Here is a 17,069-nt window from a genome sequence, read left to right as displayed (position 1 = left end):
TACTAGAGCGTGAGCTATAAGAACACGGTGTAGGGGATGCTTTTCTCCCGGACTTGGGGCAGGGTGTGTGTTTGTTGAAGTATACACAGCCAGCACATTCACACATGTAGATCTACATGCAGTTCACACTGGGGCCTGGGAAGGAATAGATTTTTTAAAATTCTATTTTGGGATTGTATTTTTAAGACTGAATTGTCTTAAATGGCAGCTATTCATTTGGAAGAGTGATTGCAGGTTGGAAAGTAGTTGTGTGCACATCGTGCTGTGGAATGACTCTTGTCAGACCACTCGGGCTTGATCGCGGTCTGCTGCATGGGCTTCTGGCAAATCCATCGTCTTTCATTGTGGTGTGTGGGCTTGGGTGTTGTTTCTCTCTGGGGTGCTTTGGTTTTCGGGTTTTGCATGTTCACCCCAGAGTCCATCAAGGGACAGGGCAGGGCAGTTTCTTGGTGACCCATCTTGGGAAAGAGCCCAGCAGGGAAGGGTCTCAAGCCCTGACCGTGTGACCTTCAGCTCCTGGAGAAGCGATGGAGGGTCTGGTACTCCACTTTCTCACTCTTCCCCAAAACCCAAAGGACAGCTCTTTGAGGAGACCAGTCAGGGCCCATCATTCCATGAAGGATGGGACACCCATTCCAGCCAGAGCTCACAACTTCAAATTGCAGGAGGAGACATGCTCATTGGTGTCTTATGCTTTCCCTCCCTACTTACCTTGGCTTCCTCAGATAGTCTGAAAAAATAAATTTATAATATTGGATTGATTTGGGACCTCGGCTGAGAGACATGCAGTTTATCATCTCCGTCTAGAGGAGTCAAATGTGCTGGCCAGGCCCCACGCAGCCAGGGATGTGGAGTCGGTTCTCTGGAGGCTGGTGTTCGTGCCAGGCAGTGGCTGGGCTGTAGCTTTGAGATCAGATTCTGAGATAGACACGCTGCTCGGTGCCAAGGAGGTTGAGGGGGAGGAAGCAGTAGGTTTTCAAAGCCATTGAGGTGTCCGGGTCTGGCCTCTCACTTGGCACGTTCTCCACCTCCTCTTCATCCCATGGGATGTTATTTTTCAAAGTAGGGAGGTCCTGGAGCAGGGCAGAGGGGAAGGAGGCCCAGTTTTCTGGGGACTTGCTGGGGTCGGATGCGTGACGGAGGAGAACTGTGGTGTGTGCACAGAAAGGCTGGTGTCCTGATTGACCAGATGAGAAAACAGGTTTCTTTGCCAAAGTCCGGCACCCACTGCAGTCTCCTTTCATGGGATAAACTGACCCCTTCTGGTATTAGCAGACTCTATGTCTCCACTTAAGTACTGCTGAGAAGTCGACAGATGCGGTTCCTAGGTGAAAGATCATGAGGATTTGGGTAGTTATTGGCTCAGTATCTGTACACACATGTACATACACATGGTAAAAATACAGATACATACAAATACAGATAAAAGACTTAATTGTATTTGAATGTTTCAAGCCTTCTACCATATAGACAGAAAGGATCCCCTGGATTTACTTTTGCCCATCAACAGCTAGATAGACTAGCTAGGAAAACATCCCTGAGTATCAGAATGCTTTATTTTGTGTTGGTTGTGGGCTGGCGTTGGGAAGATGCTGCCATCCTCATTGACTTGAGAGAACCCCTTAAAAATCTGATCTTATCCTTTTTAGTACATCATCCAGCTGCCAGTCCATAATCTATATACCACAGGACATCGTCAGAGCCAAAGAGATCATTGCCCAGATCAACACCCTGAAAACCCAAGTGAGTTACTATGCAGAACGGCTCTCAAGGGCAGCCAAGGACAGGTCTGCCACTGGCCTCGAAAGAACACTTGCCATCTTGGCAGACAAGGTAGGAGGGGCTGCCCTGTTACGTGTGGGATGGGGGGACCTTGAGTGTCTGGAAACTCCTGGACACCTTATGTGTGTCTAGAGCTGTCAACACAAAGGGTGACATTGGGATGACCTTGAAGGCCTAGCTTTAGGTCCGGTTCCCACAAAGGCCCAAGGAGGTTTGGTGATTTGCCTGTGATCACAGAGCTGGATGGGGGCAGGACAAGGTCAGAGATGAGGGCTCATGACTCCCAGGTGCTGTTTTGTCCAGATGTGTCTTCCACCAAGTCCACGGGGGTCATTGTTGAGGCTGGGACAGTTCCACAGCTTTCATAGTAACCACCTACTCAGTACATGTTTTACCACATTTCTATTGATTTGGAATTCAAAAAAAGGAACTGAGTTATTATACAGACATATGATAAGAAAAATATTGTTTTATTGGCTTATATATAATCAGTAAACCAGCTTCCAATTAACCATAATTTCATCCTGATTAAAAATATATAAATATTGGTCCATACTGGGGGAATAGATATATCAGATCCTTTTGATGGATGTTGCTTTTTCAAATTACTCAGTCTGTCTCTCAACACACACGTGCATACACACATGCACACACACAGGTTCGGATCACACTTCCCTGCTCACACCCACTTTGCTGGGGTGAGGTGCTGTTCCTGATCTGAATGTGTTATATCCTTCACACATGTTCACCAAGCAAAAAGAGTGAGTGCTGGGGATTAGATTCACTTGGAAAAGAAAGATGATGTTGTCAGAGGAAAATTTAAGAGCCATAGAACTCGTGTGGCATACAGAATTCCCCAGAGCCAGAAATGCTGTACCAGGAATCCCACTGCCCAAAGCCCAGGGCTTTGGGTATTAGATGCAAAAGATAAGCTTTGGTGATTGAACCAAAGTAGGGTCTGCTCCCTGGAACTAGAGGGGACAGCCCAGGAGGTCAGCTAAGGCTGGGACACTGGGCTCTCTTCAGGCCCTTCCTCTAGTGATGTTAGGCTAAGAAGCAGTCAGGGGTCAAATAATGTCAGAGATTTCTTGACCTCCCCTCATCCTCCTTGAGTTCTCCAGTCATCTTGTGGATGACTTAGTAAATACTCACTAAGGTTCAGCCCATCTGGTCACGTGGCAGCCCATAAACTCAGATGTCCTGAGGCTGCAGCTCTGGAGTTGTTTGTGCTGTGGAGAAGGGCATACATACCACTGGGCCTCAGAGAGGACAGCCCTTGGCGGCCCCTCACCTGGGGGCTCAGCAGCTTGGGTTTGTGTGTGCCTGCAGACCCGGCAGCTGGTCACCGTCTGCGACTGCAAGCTGCTGGCCAACTCCATCCATGGGCTGAACGCGGCGCGGCCGGACTACATTGCCTCCAAGGCCTCCCCCACCTCGACTGAGGAGGAGCAGGTGATGCTCAGAAACGACCAGGACACCCTCATGGCCAGGTGGACAGGGAGGAACAGCCGGTCTTCTCTGCAGGTGGACTGGCACGAGGAGGAATGGGTGAGTCTGCTGCAGAGCCGTCACCCTGCTCCTGAGCTTGGGTTGAAAAAGGCGGAGCCTCTTTTCTCCTTGGAGGTGCCTAAAGGGTGGGCCGCTTTGCAGACAGGCTCCAAGTCTCCTTCGTGGATGGCTCTTGGGCTGCCTGATTTAGGGAGGGAGATAGTATTTCACACCTTGTGTCCAGCCGAAGGGCAGGGCTGCTGTGGGCTGGGCCAGTCTCAGACCTGGTTGTAAAGGGGGCGATTTTCTCCATGGAGCCCTTTCCCTGATGGAGGCCTCTCTCCTCCTGCTGGCGTCAGGGCCCACTCCGGCCCCTCACTACTAAGACCAGCCAGACCTCTCATTGCTCAGAGCAGTGCTCTGCTTGCAGCTGGTTCTTGAGGGCTGTTTGTTTTTTTGGAGCTGTGGGAGCTCAGGTGCTGGGCAGCCAGGTGAGGATCTTGGAGAGATGCTAGGCCTGACGTTGCATCACGTTATTGCTTCCTCAGAGTTGGCCCTGAGGGCAGGATCTGCGTCTCCTGTGGGAGTGACATATACAACTCATTTTTGTCATTTGTTGGAACTGCTGTTTAGAGGGGTTGTTCTGGGAGGCGCTGAATTGTTAGTCAGCAGTGAAGTGCTCCTGCAGCCCTGCCCTGGCATCCTGCGTCCTGTGTGGGTTTCTGCAGATCCCTCCTAGTCCCCCCTCACCTCTCTCCTCCTCCCCCATCTTGAGAGGTCAGCTCTTTCCATTCTCTTCCATCCAAAGAGACCTCAGTCCCCTCTGTGTCTGATGGCTGTAGGAGGCCTTCAGTGGAGGAAGGAGGGGGTAAGACTGGCTCTCTGGGCCAGGTGGCCCTTCTGCCAGCACGGGAAGCCACTGGGAAGTCCTGTCTGGCCTCCATGACAGTTACCAGCAAACGCCTCCTAAACTTTAAAAACAGTGACCACAGGACACTGATGTGTCTTTCGAAAAGCAAATACACCTTTAATGGGGAATTCTGAATTATCTTGATATTTCTAAACCTTGTGGTGTTTTAATGAGCACGGTAGCTGGGCTGGGGGATCAGTGAGAGGCGGTTTGGTTTGTGTTCTGTTCTGTTTTTCCCATCGGGAGAGCTGACCCACTTGGGCCCTTTTGATCTGGAAGGAGAAAGTGTGGCTGAATGTTGACAAGAGCCTAGAGTGCATCATCCAGCGGGTGGACAAGCTGCTCCAGAAGGAGCGCCTGCATGGCGAGGGCTGCGAGGACGTCTTCCCCTGCGCGGGCAGCTGCACGAGCAAGAAAGGTAAACGGGACAGCCACGCCTACTGGATCAGACCGGAGGACCCCTTCTGCGATGCCCCTTCCTCGCCATGCCCCTCCACCATGCCATGTGCTGCATGCCATCCTCACCTGACCACACGTGCGTATGCATCCATGCTTCCACCCGCCCCACCTCCACCTCATGCTGCGTCAGTCTGTCCGTTTGTGTCTCTAACTCCATGACCTCCTCCCCCACACAGACTGCAGGGAGGGCCGTCACCAGAATAGGGGTGTGGCAGTGCAGTAGTAGTGGGCAGTCAGTCAGGGCGGAGACCCCCGTAGTCTTCGTGCCTGTGGAGCCCGCTGTGGATCGGCATGTCTGGCAGAAGCAGACTCTCAGGGCCCTCCTGGGTCACACTGCCATGGCAGTGAGGGTTGGGCTCCTGGGCTTTCCTGGTTTGTAAAGCAATCTGAGGACCTAAAGGGGGCCAAAATGCAGATTCTGATGAGATTATTCATTGCGTTAGGAATTGGCAGAATCAAGGAAAAGGTGAATGGTGCAGGGACACGGGCTGGATGAGAGCTGCTGGCAGGCCCAGTGGACTTGTCTAAAGGCTGCTTGTCATTGGCTGGGTGCTCTCTTAGCCAGCAGAGGCATGGTGCCTTGTGACTCAGTTGGATGGTGGAACCCACTCTTGTGCCCCCCGGGGTGAGTTAGGTTCCTCTCTTGGGCACCACCTCTAAGGAGGGGCTCTCAGTAGGTGCTAGGAGGTTGGCATGAACTGGCACGCTTCAGAAACAGTCCTCTGTCTGCAGAGATACACAGCATAACCAGACGCCCTGCCCTGCTTGTAGCCTGAACGCGGGATGGTGCTCTCTGAACCAGCGGATCCTGGGTCTCTGCAGCTCAGGGCCTTCCGCCTTTTCCTGTAAGAACTGCAGGGCTACAGCCCAGGCATCTGAGACCAGCTGCAGACCTAGCTTCTGCCTCCACTTTGCTGTCCTTGGGGAGTGTTAAGTCATAGTGAGTAAGGCCTAGATGGCCAGGGTAGGCTTCATACAGCGAGGACTTTTAATTTTTGAATTGGTCAGCTTTTGTTCAAGGCAGAATTGTGCTCCTTTATCAGAACCTCTTGATAAATCCTTCTTTGTGTGTAAGACCTTTTTAATCTGCCTGCAGTCTGTCTTCAGGGCACTGTTCACTGGAGTGTCTCTTTCAACCGTGTTCACGTCTCCACTTTTCCATCTTTGAGAGAATTGTAGTGTCAGTTGCCCAAACCTGTGATTGGTTCATGGAGCTATTTTGTCTCTGTCTGTGTTCTCATTTTTTTTAATGTGAATCTTGTTTTTAAAAAATTCTGAAAGTTTATTCCTCATTTCTCTTTAGTGTTGTCTTGCTTGTAATTTAAAATTTTGTCTGCAGTTATAAAAATTAATTTACTGGATTTTTTTAAATTCAGGAGATGGTTTATTTAATCAGATATACTGTTATATCTGTAACTTAAATGTCATTTTTTTCTAGGTATATCTTGTACTGTTCAAATACTGACAGATTGAAACACAGTTTTGAAGTTATTTAAAGGAGCATTTACTTGTGGTATTTGGGGCATGACTGGTAAATGTGTGTGCCATAGAAATCAGCTCAGTTGTAATCCTGGGAAAATAAAGCATACATTTGAGAGAGTCTAACTGCTGATCAGGACTCAAAGAAATGTGTGAAACCATATGCCACAAAATTATCTGTGTATGGTCTTTAATTAAGAAATCTGGAGCATAGCCTGGAAGCTATTCAGACCTCAGCATGGTCAGGAGGATCAGAAAGAACCAGACTCTGAGCCATGTATTTTACTCAATCTCTTGTCCTCACTGGCCAGAGTTGGGCTCTGTCATGACTTTTGATACCATTCCAAGTTCCTAGGCCTGTGACTTTGGCCTAATGAGCAGGTTAAGTTCACTCCAGCATATTTATTACGTATGAAAAACTCTGTGGCTCTTTGAAAGGCACTTTTCATTCCAGTTCTCAACCCTGTCCTGGCTCCTGGTTTTCATCCTTCACCAAGGAGTTGCCCTGCCTCTCTGCTCACCCTCTTGCAGAACTGATCAGAACTTGTGGGCAGGGACCACACAGCCCTGTGGCTCTGCAGGACCCACTGACAAGTCCCCACCAGCTGGAAACACTGAAGCTCCATGAGCCTCTCTCTCCTTCTCCCCATTTTCCCCACAAGTGCCCCACACCTCTTCTGCATCACTACCCACTTGCCAAGATTTGGTGGCTTCCATTACCTTCCACACACACACACTCTTGCTCTTCTCATCCTGGAAGAGTCATTTAAACCCCAAACTAGGTTGTTCTTAACCTGAGGTCTGTGGGTTGTACCCCAGGTTCGTGTGCCCCTGAGATTATATGCTAAAATTTACATGTTCATGGAGAAGATGTCCATAGCGGTCAAATGTCAAGGGACTCCATGACCTAAGACAAGTTGTAAGCCACTGGTCCAGGAGTAGCAGAGGAGACCTCACCCTCTCCCCTTTGATTAAAAGATTGACGTTACCAGCCGGGTTTAACCCTGATGCCTTCTCAGGAATGGTACCAACCCAGCTGTTTGGGATCACCATGGAAGATCATAAAAATAGGCTCCTGGACCTTCCTCCTCATTCAGACTCAGAATATTGGAGGAATGGTATTGGGGAGGCGGAAATCTGTATTTTTTTCAAGGCCCAGGGTAATTCTGATTAGCCAGACAGATGTTTAAGAATCAGTGCTCTGCATCACACCACACCACTATGGGTTTCCCTCTTAGGTAGGTGGTCTCAGGATATTTGGGCTCTAACAAAGAGGCTGAAGTCTTCGGCTCACAGAGGCCTTTAATTTTCCTCTATTTCTATCCACTTTGCCAGTTTAAGAAGTCAATGCCAAAGATAGCTAGAGAGGAAGGGTCCCTTGCCACCCCTTTCTGGACAATCCAGGTTGTGAAAGTCTCCATAACACTGGTTCCAGCTATTCTTGAGGATCGGAAACTACCTAATTCCATATCCCAAAGACATTCTTTGAACTGGAAAGTTTAGACATAAAATAAACTTTTACTCAAAATGATCCATTTTCAAACTTGTTTTCTTTCAGGTGGCACACCCAGTAAACCAGAGATGTTAGAGTTTTTAAGGGAAATGCGAAATTGAAATGAATGCTTCCCAGTGTGACTCAGTGTAGGTGAAACTGAATTAACATTGGGGCTCTTGAGGACCTGGAGGGACATCCTCATTCTAGACTTCTCCCAAGTCATAAAAGTTTTGTCTGGTTTAAATTTTGAAGATCGGCCCAGATGTTTTTTGATGTGTTGGTTTCATCACTGGATCCTAACCTTGTGGATCTCAGCGGCTGACCTTCAGCCCAGGTTCCACCAGTCAGTGGGGGCAGGGGCTCCGAACTGGGGCTGCTCAATTTACTGGCCAGTCTCTCTCGTTACAAGTTTGCTTCCAGATGTTGTGAGCCAACATGGGGCTCTGTCATGCACAATGTGATCGATGTGGGTGCGTTATCACATTGTAACACATTAGTTTGCTCATCTTGAAGAGCATTTCACGTTGGAGTATGAGCAACATGAATGTTCACGCTGGTGAATCGGGCGGTGTTTACCACCAAGAGGGTTTGGCTGCCTGGGAGCGCCTTCGTGTGCCTTCTTGGGGAAGAGGCAGGCAGGCCCTGACCTCTTCTGTCAGTTTAGCCGCCTTACTGACAGCTGCTGAGGCAGTTGCTGTAAGCGTTGAGTTGTTCGTGTTTGAACTGTGTGCTGCTCCTTAATCATCCATGTCGCCCTCCGTTTCTGTGCAGATTGCAGCCCCCCTCCTGAAGAGTCCAGCCCAGGTACGTGGTTTCTGTTCAAGGCTTCTCCAGTTGTCTTTTTACTACTCAGCTGGCATTTGTAGCTAAATGTCAAAGATTACCTTGTGCTCCCAGAGTTAGGGAAATATTTTGGAATTTCTTCGTTGTGAGGTAGCACCTTTCCTTAGGTTTGGTGAGGGACATTTGAGCTGGGGATTGTGGCCTGAAGCAGGTTACCACATGTGTTATTTTCATTTTCCCATCCTAAAACCTTTCAGACGATTAATTTCCACAAGTGCATTGGGCTTCCTGGAGTGGGGACCTGATTTAGAGAGATCCGTATTTGTAGATGATGCTTCCTGGATTTCACCTGAACTTGTGAGCATTACATGGCTGGAATGGTCAGATAATATGTAGCCACCCAAATATTGTGACATTTGCAGTCACACAGCGTCCTCTCTCCTGAGTCTAGATGCAGCTTTAGAATTCTTAGCAGGCACTGCTATGTCTTTGGTTGGAGTTAGCACTAGAAATGGAATCTTTTTGCCGCATTTGCATGTAGAAATCAATGTTTATGTCTCTAGTTCAGGGGTTGGCAAACTGCAGCTCTGAGCCGAGTCCTGTCCACTACCTGCTCTTGTAAATAATGTTTCATTGGAAACTGGTCATGCCTATATGTTCACTTATTGTTTGTGGCTGCTTTTGTGGGGCAATGTGAAAGTCTAGTAGTTGCGACAGAGACCCCATGGCCTTCAAAGCCTGAAATATTTACTCTCTGGCCCTTTACAGAAAAAGTGTGCCGACCCCTGCTCTAGTTCACCCCGAACTTCCTGGATATGGCTTGCTGTTTTCCCAGAGTGAGCATGAGACCCCCAAGTGATATGTTTTTTCCTTACACTCCGAAAAACAGCTACATAATCAGTCTGATGATTACGTATTCCTGCCTGGATATAAACATGAGATAGCAGGACCCCTGCTTTATGTCCAGAGTGCAGCAAATCAGTGATTGTGGGGTCTACTGAACTCTTCGTGCCGGCTGTTAGTGAACCCTCTCAGCTCTCACAGCACCGTGGTTTCTCCTGGCAGCAACCCCGAGAACCCATTCGAAGTGAGCTCATCAGCGGGCTTATCTGATTTGGTACATCATGCTCCCCACCCGCCAATTTCCTTTCAGCCGCTTTATCATTTCTCTTTCCCAGAAAAGTCAGTGTGGGGTCTCGGGCCCCCATCTGCTGCACCCTCCGGGCCACTGAGGCTTGGTAGATGCACAGGTAGTCACCAGTCCCTTCCTCCCCTTTGCCTCTCCTGGCCCATGCCTTCTCCTCTTTCATGTCTGTCTCCAGCTTCCAGTCCTCAACTTTCCTCCACGGCAGGTCGGCGCCTTCACGCTGAGCTGCTTTCCCCGGAGCCTCAGCGGTGGTGAAGTCTGGGAGTGTACCCAGCAGTTAGGAGCCGGAAAGGGGGTAGCTGCATCTTGAACCCGTCCTATAGAAGCTCAGGGGTTCTCCTCTGCTCCCGGTGTCCTGAAGTTCATGGAACTAATGGGAAAACTAGTGGGTTCCCAGGCAACACACAAACCACACCTGGCTTGTAGAAGAACTCTCCTTGTTTCATGTCAGCTGTGTCATTTCCAGGGGCATTGGTGGCTTGTCCACCGTTGATGTCAAATGGACTTAAATGGTCCCCTGCCAGGAGTTCCTTTGGCATTTCCCACAGGGCTGTATTTGATCTGGATTAAAACACATACACATTTTCTCTTTCTCTTTCTCTCTCAATCTTCTCTCTCTCTGAGTCCTCCTCCCTCACTCCCTTTTCCCTTCCCCTGTTAATGAGAAAAAAATGCAAAAGCAAAGCATGGACTTGAAAGAGTCCCTCAAAATTATCTAAAGTAGTGTGGTCCATGGATTGGCTACCAGTCAGCAAATGTCAACATGTCAAATGTTGCTAGGTTAGCAACTAGATAAGGAGCTCACCCCAAAAAGGCAATCAGCTGCATCACCAAGGACACTTGTTTGGTTGCTGGTATTTTTTTTCATAGTGAGACTTTCTTGGTGAAGGAAGCAGGGCATGACCCTTCACCAACCCTAATATTCCAGGTACCTGTGCTTAACTAAAGGTCTCAGGTAGAAATCTCATTACTGTCCCTGAAATTCATTTTGTTTGGAAGTTTTTTATTTTCGTTTCTCCTCATATTGACACAAAATATTTTACCCCCCACCCCTTACTCTCTACCAGCAGAAACACCTGACATACTAGAAGTAACATGGAGTTTAGAGTCACTCAGACATGTACAAATGACGGCTCTTTGTGTGTGTTTGGGAAGACACTTGACCTCTCTGGGCCTGTCTCCTTACCTGTGTTACTAACCCTGTCCCTGTGGATTAAATGAGAAAGGAGTTATAAAGTACAGCTCTCGCAGGTCTTGCCTAAATGGTGGTTGATGCTCTCGTTGACTCAGCCATCCAGCCGTGTCTGAGCCCTTCTCTGGGCAGATGTAGCGCTGCCTCCTCCTGCTCCACACTCCTCATCTCCAGGACACGCTCCTCATGCTTTTTAACTGTTCTTCCTATATGCCAATTTTTTCAGTGTTTTTTTTTTTTTTTCCTAATGCAGCAAAACTGAGTCATTCTTATATGGATTTTTTTGAAAGAGAAGTAGGCAAAGTCAAAAACTGTTTATGGAGAGGGTTTGCTTAGTCAAATATGACCACTTGTATATTCTGGTCATTTTCAGGTTAAAATGATCATAATTTGCATACTAATTACATATGTATGTGCATGTTTGGTGGAAAAGCAAAGTATATTGGCAATATTTGCTCTAAGAGCATTTACTTCTTAGTGAAAAATAGTCTTAATAACTGCCTGCCTTTCCCCAAACTATTTGAATACTATGCCATTGGTCTTTTTTGAGAGTTGCTGAATATAATTGGCATGCATTCAACAGAGTTCTTCAGAGAAACAAAAACATGGTCTCTAAGAATTTTAGAGGAAGAGAGAGGCTTGGACATTATCTAGCACAGCACTCCATTTTACCGAGAAAGACCCATGTGGCTGAGGGGTCGAAGGACTTGCCCACGGCCCACCACTTCTTAGCGGCTTCCTGGGCCTGGGACTCACATTTTCCACTCCTCAGTCCAGTGTTCTTTGTCACCATGATTTATTTGCTAAGACCTTTCTGCTGTAGACTTTCTAAATTTGAGCCTCGTTTTTTCCATTACAGATGGAAATCCTTGTCCGCATACAGCGTGCCTGCATATACAGTTAGAGCGTGTCCAAATTTTGAATTGCTATGTATACTTGCAAATCTGCATTAACCAAACACTGAATATAGGGAAGTTCTTCTGCAGGTTTTAGTCATTTCTCTAAATTTGTTTCTCAGCAAAGTGCTGAGCCTGCAGTTTGAGCCAGCAGAGCCATGTCTCCCTTCTCTCTGTTTTTTAGATTCTGTTGATCTAAGACAGAGCTGCCCCTTCTGGCAGCTGCACTGCTCACACACCCTGTGGCCTTCCCGGAGTGTAGTGACGTTTGTGGGCATTCTGTGGCTTGCACCCTCATCCTAAGAGGGCGTGCACAGCCCAGGCTTTACTTCCACTGCCTCTGCAGCTTTTGGTGTGGTGAGCTCACCCAGTGGTGATGGTCAAATCCCTGTAACCTGTTAGAAATATAACTGGTGAGGGCATCTTCTCTCTTTTAAATGTCTTCTAAATAGGAAGGGAAAAAAGACCAAAGCCAAAATACCTTTCACTCTGTTTTTCTCTGCTGAGGTTCTATTTTTAAGAAGTTTTTTTGGTACAGGGTCAGAGTTTCCTTATTCCTGAAAAAAACAACAACAACAAAACAAAGCTAGAAAAAGATGGCAACGGGCAGGAAGTTGGGGGGCGGGGAAGAAAGTGAGGGTAGAAGCAGGGATGTTCTGAGAGCTGAAAATACGGGAACTGTGAGGAATGGTCTTTCCTCCAGACATGCGAAATGAGAATTTAGCACAGTTTCACAAAGTGGGACAAGGATGGAATTGTCCTTTGCTCCAGAAGGACAGGGGTCTCTGCCTTCAGGACTGGGTCAAGGGAAGCAAGAGAACAGGCCACTTTTCTGGCTCTTCTCTTCCTGGTGGAGGAACGGTGGGGCTGTGGAAGGGGATTGGACCCTGCAGACAGCATAGTTTTCTTGCTCAGTCCTGACTTGCAGAAGCTTTTTTATTACTTTCCTCAAAAGGAATAGTCTTGAGTATTTATGTGTAGAGTCCCCAAGAGTTTCAGGAGACCGGGCGCGTGTCAGTGATCTGGGAGTAGGACTGACGTCTGAGTTTGCTGGAAAAGCTTCAGGCTGGAAGGTTAGAGACTGGGTTGCTTCCAGGCAGAACTTGGTGCCAGTTCTGGGCCAGAGCATGGGCCGAGCAGAGTTAGAAGATCCAGAAGGGGGGCGGGGAGCACAGTACAGGGGTTAGGGGACAGGTAACTTGTTAAACTTCCAGAACCTAGTTCCTAAAATCTTCCCTCTAAAATGATGCCCTCCCCGTGCCCAGGTGAATGGAGCGAGGCCCTTTACCCCCTGCTGACCACCCTCACAGACTGCGTGGCCATGATGAGTGACAAGGCCAAGAAGGCAATGGTCTTCCTGCTCATGCAGGACAGCGCTCCCACCATAGCCACGTACCTGAGCCTGCAGTACCGCCGCGACGTGGTCTTCTGCCAAACCGTAAGCCCCTGGGAGTGGCACGCGGGAGGCCACAGGCACCTCCTACCTCCAGGAAAACAGCTTAGGAAGCCTTTCCCTCTGGCTGCACAGTGAAAACACCATAGATGGCAGTATGTTCTCCTGCCTGTTGCTTTTAAATTTACCTACTAGAGAAGTCTAGATTCTCTGATGGAGAAGTCTACTCGATCGGCGTGTGTTTAGGAGAGCGTCTGATTCCACACTTGCTTCTCCCTGGAGAGCTGGCGCTGACGTAGTGCACACGTCTGCCGCTTGTGCACCAGGGGGGTGGGGTTGTGGTGCAGGTCTCTTTGCCACCTTTTTTTTTTTCCCTACGAAGGAGTCTAGTGAGGGAGACACGGATGTTCGCTGTCAGTGCAGTCTGTTTTCTTGTTCGTAAAACAGCAGGTGCCTTAATCCTGCAGCTCGTGGACAACTCTGTTCTGATGATTTCTGTTATCCTTCAGAGACGGGGAGAACTGAAATGAATGTCAGCAGTCTAATAGATGCCAATAATCTAATTAGCAAAGTGGACCATTCTCTGCAGTGTCCCCCGCCCGTCCCTGTGAGGCCCGTTTTCACCCCACAGAAAGTGTCTGCTGAGGAAACTTGTAGAGTGACCGTGTTATCTCTCCCTCTCTTCTTTGTGGTGATCACCTCAGTTTCCAGCTAGGGCTAGTATGGATCTGCAAGTATATAGACTCTTTCATTGTGGGGAGTTAATTCTGGGCTTCCAGAAGGTTCTAGCCCAGGAGTAACCCCAGGCAGGCCAGGTCAGAAGCTGAGCCAAAACCAAACAGGCCTTTGGGAGCAAGAGGAGTGGCAAGCCTGGAGTGCTGCACCTCCTCCCCGTGGCCTCTGGCCTCCATGACCCACGAGCCCGGGCGCTCCCCACCTCCAGGTTCCCCCAAGGGAGAGGGGCTGCTCTGAAGCCCCATTAGAGCAGTGGAAACAGGGGATCTCGGGGCCCAGGGCACGGCACAAGCCAGCTGCTGTTTGGCAAGGAGGTGTCTGTCCCCTGCAACCCCTTCACCGCGTGTCCCCCCACAGCTGACCGCTCTCATCTGTGGCTTCATCATCAAGCTGAGGAACTGCCTGCACGACGACGGCTTCCTGCGGCAGCTCTACACCATCGGGCTGCTCGCCCAGTTTGAGAGCCTACTGAGCACCTACGGTGAGACCCCGGGGCTCCCACGCCTCCCCTGGGCCCAGGCTCCCGGGCAGGGTGGACACGTGTGATTCCCATCCTTCCTTCCTGAAGGTGTTTCTGATTATGCAAGTAATGCCTGCTGGTGAAAGGAAATCCAAAGGTCACCACAACGTGTAACAAAGAACCAAATGGAAGTCCTGTATCGTTACCCACACTTCCCTTAGTTTGTGTCGTTGTCGATGTTGTTACGTGTCTTGAAGATCTTTCTAGTTGAGGATAGATGATAATTTCTTTTTTCTTTTTTTTTTTTTTTGAGCAAGATTAGCCCTGAGCTAACTAACTACTGCCAGTCCTTCTCTTGTTTTTTTGCTGAGGAAGCGTGGCCCTGAGCTAACATCCGTGCCCATCTTCCTCTACTTTATATGTGGGACGCCTACCACAGCATGGCATGCCAAGCGGCACCATGTCTGCACGTGGGATCCGAACTGGCGAACCCCGGGCTGCTGAGAAGTGGAACGTGCGAACTTAACTGCTGGGCCACCGGGCCAGCCCCCTCTTTTTTTTTTTTAAAGATTGGCTCCTGAGCTAACATCTGTTGCCAATCTTCTTTTTTTTTTCTTCTTCTTCTTCTCCTCCCCAAAGCCCCCCAGTACATAGTTGTATATTATAGTTGTGGTCCTCCTGGTTGTGCTATGTGGGACGCTGCCTCAGTGTGGTTTGGTTAGCGGTGCCATGTCCGCGTCCAGGATCCCAACTGGCAAAACCCTGGGCCACTGAAGCGGAGCACGTGAACTTAACCATTCAGCCACAAGGCTGGCCCCGATGATAATTATTTAAGCAATGACTTCCTCTCGGACACTGGACCTTTCTGAATTGGTCCTGGTAGGGCAGGGCTGCCGTCCATCTCTGCACATGAGTCTTTGTGCGCTTGGGGGCCATTTCTGCGGCCACTAAATTAATAGAAGGAAAGTCGCTGGGTCAAAAGGTAGAAATGTTTTTAAATTTCATAGAGATTTCCAAATTGCCTTCTGAAAAGGCTCTCTTCTCCATACCTTCATTTTCTATTTATTTCTTCTGAGGAGGTAAAAGTGGATAATTTGTACAAGTACTTGTTAATCTTTGGAGTTATAAGACATCAAATAAATGTCAAGTCCTGTGTAATGGAAGGATCTGGCCACAATGCGCTGTTTCAGTCTGTCTCTGTCCAGTTCTAAAGAGCCAGCTTTGCCTTCGAGGCTCCATCATGTCTGTTGCTCTCCCCACACTTTCCTTGACCAGATAGGGCTGGAGGCCTGTGTGTCTCCCAGCTGCAGTTTAATGCGGCCGTGGAGCAGTGTTTACTCCAGGAGAAGTGAGTCTCCCAGGGGGAGGCGCAGGGGGCCCTCCCACACTCCTGCCCCTCTCATTGCAGTCTCACCTGATCTCGTCTGATCTCGTCACCTTCCATCTGCGCCCAACTCTGTGACCCTGCTGAGTCCACGGGGGAGTGGCAGGCCCCCTCTTCCTGACAGCCCTCCTTCCCTCTCCTGTGTCCAGGTGAGGAGCTGGCCATGCTGGAGGACATGAGCCTTGGAATCATGGACTTGAGGAATGTGACCTTCAAAGTCACTCAGGCCACTTCTAATGCCTCAACTGACATGCTGCCCGTCATCACTGGAAATCGGTAGAAATATTTTTTTAATTCTCAGAATTAGTGTAGTGTTTTAATTATGTTTATTATACGTGATGTACTCTTAGTTTTTGTTTTATTGTATTTCATTCAGTTAAAAATGTTGATCCACTTTAATGTCACATCCTTGTAAAGGTTCATGACCAGCAGTTTGGAGACCACTGAGCCGGGCGGCCAGTCCACACTCTTGAAGGGAGACGAGCTTGGTCTTCCTCTTCCCACACGCCTCCTCCCTGGTCTCTCCCATGACAGGCCTAACCCCTCCTCTTCCTCTCTCCTCGGTTTTCCAGTGACGGGTTTAACGTGCGGATCCCCCTGCCGGGCCCCTTGTTCGACGCCCTGCCCCGGGAGATCCAGAGCGGCATGCTGCTGCGGGTGCAGCCCGTCCTCTTCAATGTGGGCATCAACGAGCAGCAGACTCTGGCCGAGAGGTGCGTGCCCAGGCCCCTCGGGGGCCACAGTGGCTGGAGTGGCCATGGAGATGACGTAGGAAATGTACTTGCCCTCTTCAGGCTCTGAGAGCTGTAGTGGCTTTATCAACTCTGCTTTCCTTTGGCTAGCCTTCTCCAAGTGCAGCCATATACCCAGCCCTGTCTTTGGTGCTGGGGACACAAAGATGAACCAGATGACATGGTCTATGTCCTCAAGACTTGGGCAGGTAGGAGAGAGATGTGGGTGCAAGGATGAAGAAAAATGCAGGGAGTAGGGGCCCAAACAGTGTCTGAGAGGGTCTGTGAGGACTTCCTGGATGGTGACGGCCGAAGTGGGTTTAGAAGAGTAAACAGGAGTTGGTCAGCTGAGGAGATGGAGGAGGGACCTGGTGTCCCAGGCCAAGAAGCCTGAGCAGAGGCAGGTGAGGAGAAAGCACGTGGGGGCTGGAGGCCCAGGTCGCAGGACAGTGGTGAGGTTAGAGAGGCCTGTGTGCGGGCTGTGAGCTGTGCCTTGATCCTAAAGGCCTGTGCCTTGTAAACTCCTTCCAGGGTCACCTGCCAGGCGGCAGGGAGGAGTCACGTGTGCCCATGCGAGCAAGCGTGTGTGTACACGTGTGTTTGTGTGTTGGGGTGGAGGGGGCTTGGGTGTGTGTGGCCTATAAAGGCCTTCCACTAGTACATGAAAATCTTTCCTGTTTTATCATTACATTCATGTGATATGTGTGTTTTAGGAAAAAAGAAATCTTAGAGTAC

General features: G+C 49.2%; 1 protein-coding gene across 10 annotated transcripts in view; it reads left to right on the top strand.

The window, feature by feature from the left end:
• INPP4A (inositol polyphosphate-4-phosphatase type I A) overlaps positions 1–17,069 on the top strand; it is a 132,506-nt gene that overhangs the window by 93,706 nt on the left and 21,731 nt on the right. For 4 of the 10 annotated variants that reach the window (XM_046660886.1, XM_046660885.1, XM_046660882.1 and 1 more), the window contains 8 exons: positions 1,650–1,833; positions 3,112–3,330; positions 4,460–4,715; positions 8,385–8,417; positions 12,897–13,069; positions 14,117–14,240; positions 15,753–15,879; positions 16,176–16,316. In XM_046660886.1, the coding sequence (XP_046516842.1) occupies positions 1,650–1,833; positions 3,112–3,330; positions 4,460–4,715; positions 8,385–8,417; positions 12,897–13,069; positions 14,117–14,240; positions 15,753–15,879; positions 16,176–16,316 (1,257 nt within the window). The remainder of the gene's footprint in view (positions 1–1,649; positions 1,834–3,111; positions 3,331–4,459; positions 4,716–8,384; positions 8,418–12,896; positions 13,070–14,116; positions 14,241–15,752; positions 15,880–16,175; positions 16,317–17,069) is intronic. The other 6 variants (XM_046660890.1, XM_046660889.1, XM_046660887.1 and 3 more) reach the window with 3 other exon arrangements.

Source organism: Equus quagga, chromosome 5, assembly GCF_021613505.1.
Source record: "Equus quagga isolate Etosha38 chromosome 5, UCLA_HA_Equagga_1.0, whole genome shotgun sequence".
NCBI classification, from domain to species: Eukaryota; Metazoa; Chordata; class Mammalia; order Perissodactyla; family Equidae; genus Equus; species Equus quagga.
Note: the sequence above shows the minus strand (reverse complement) of the source record. Positions and strands in the feature narration are given on the sequence as shown.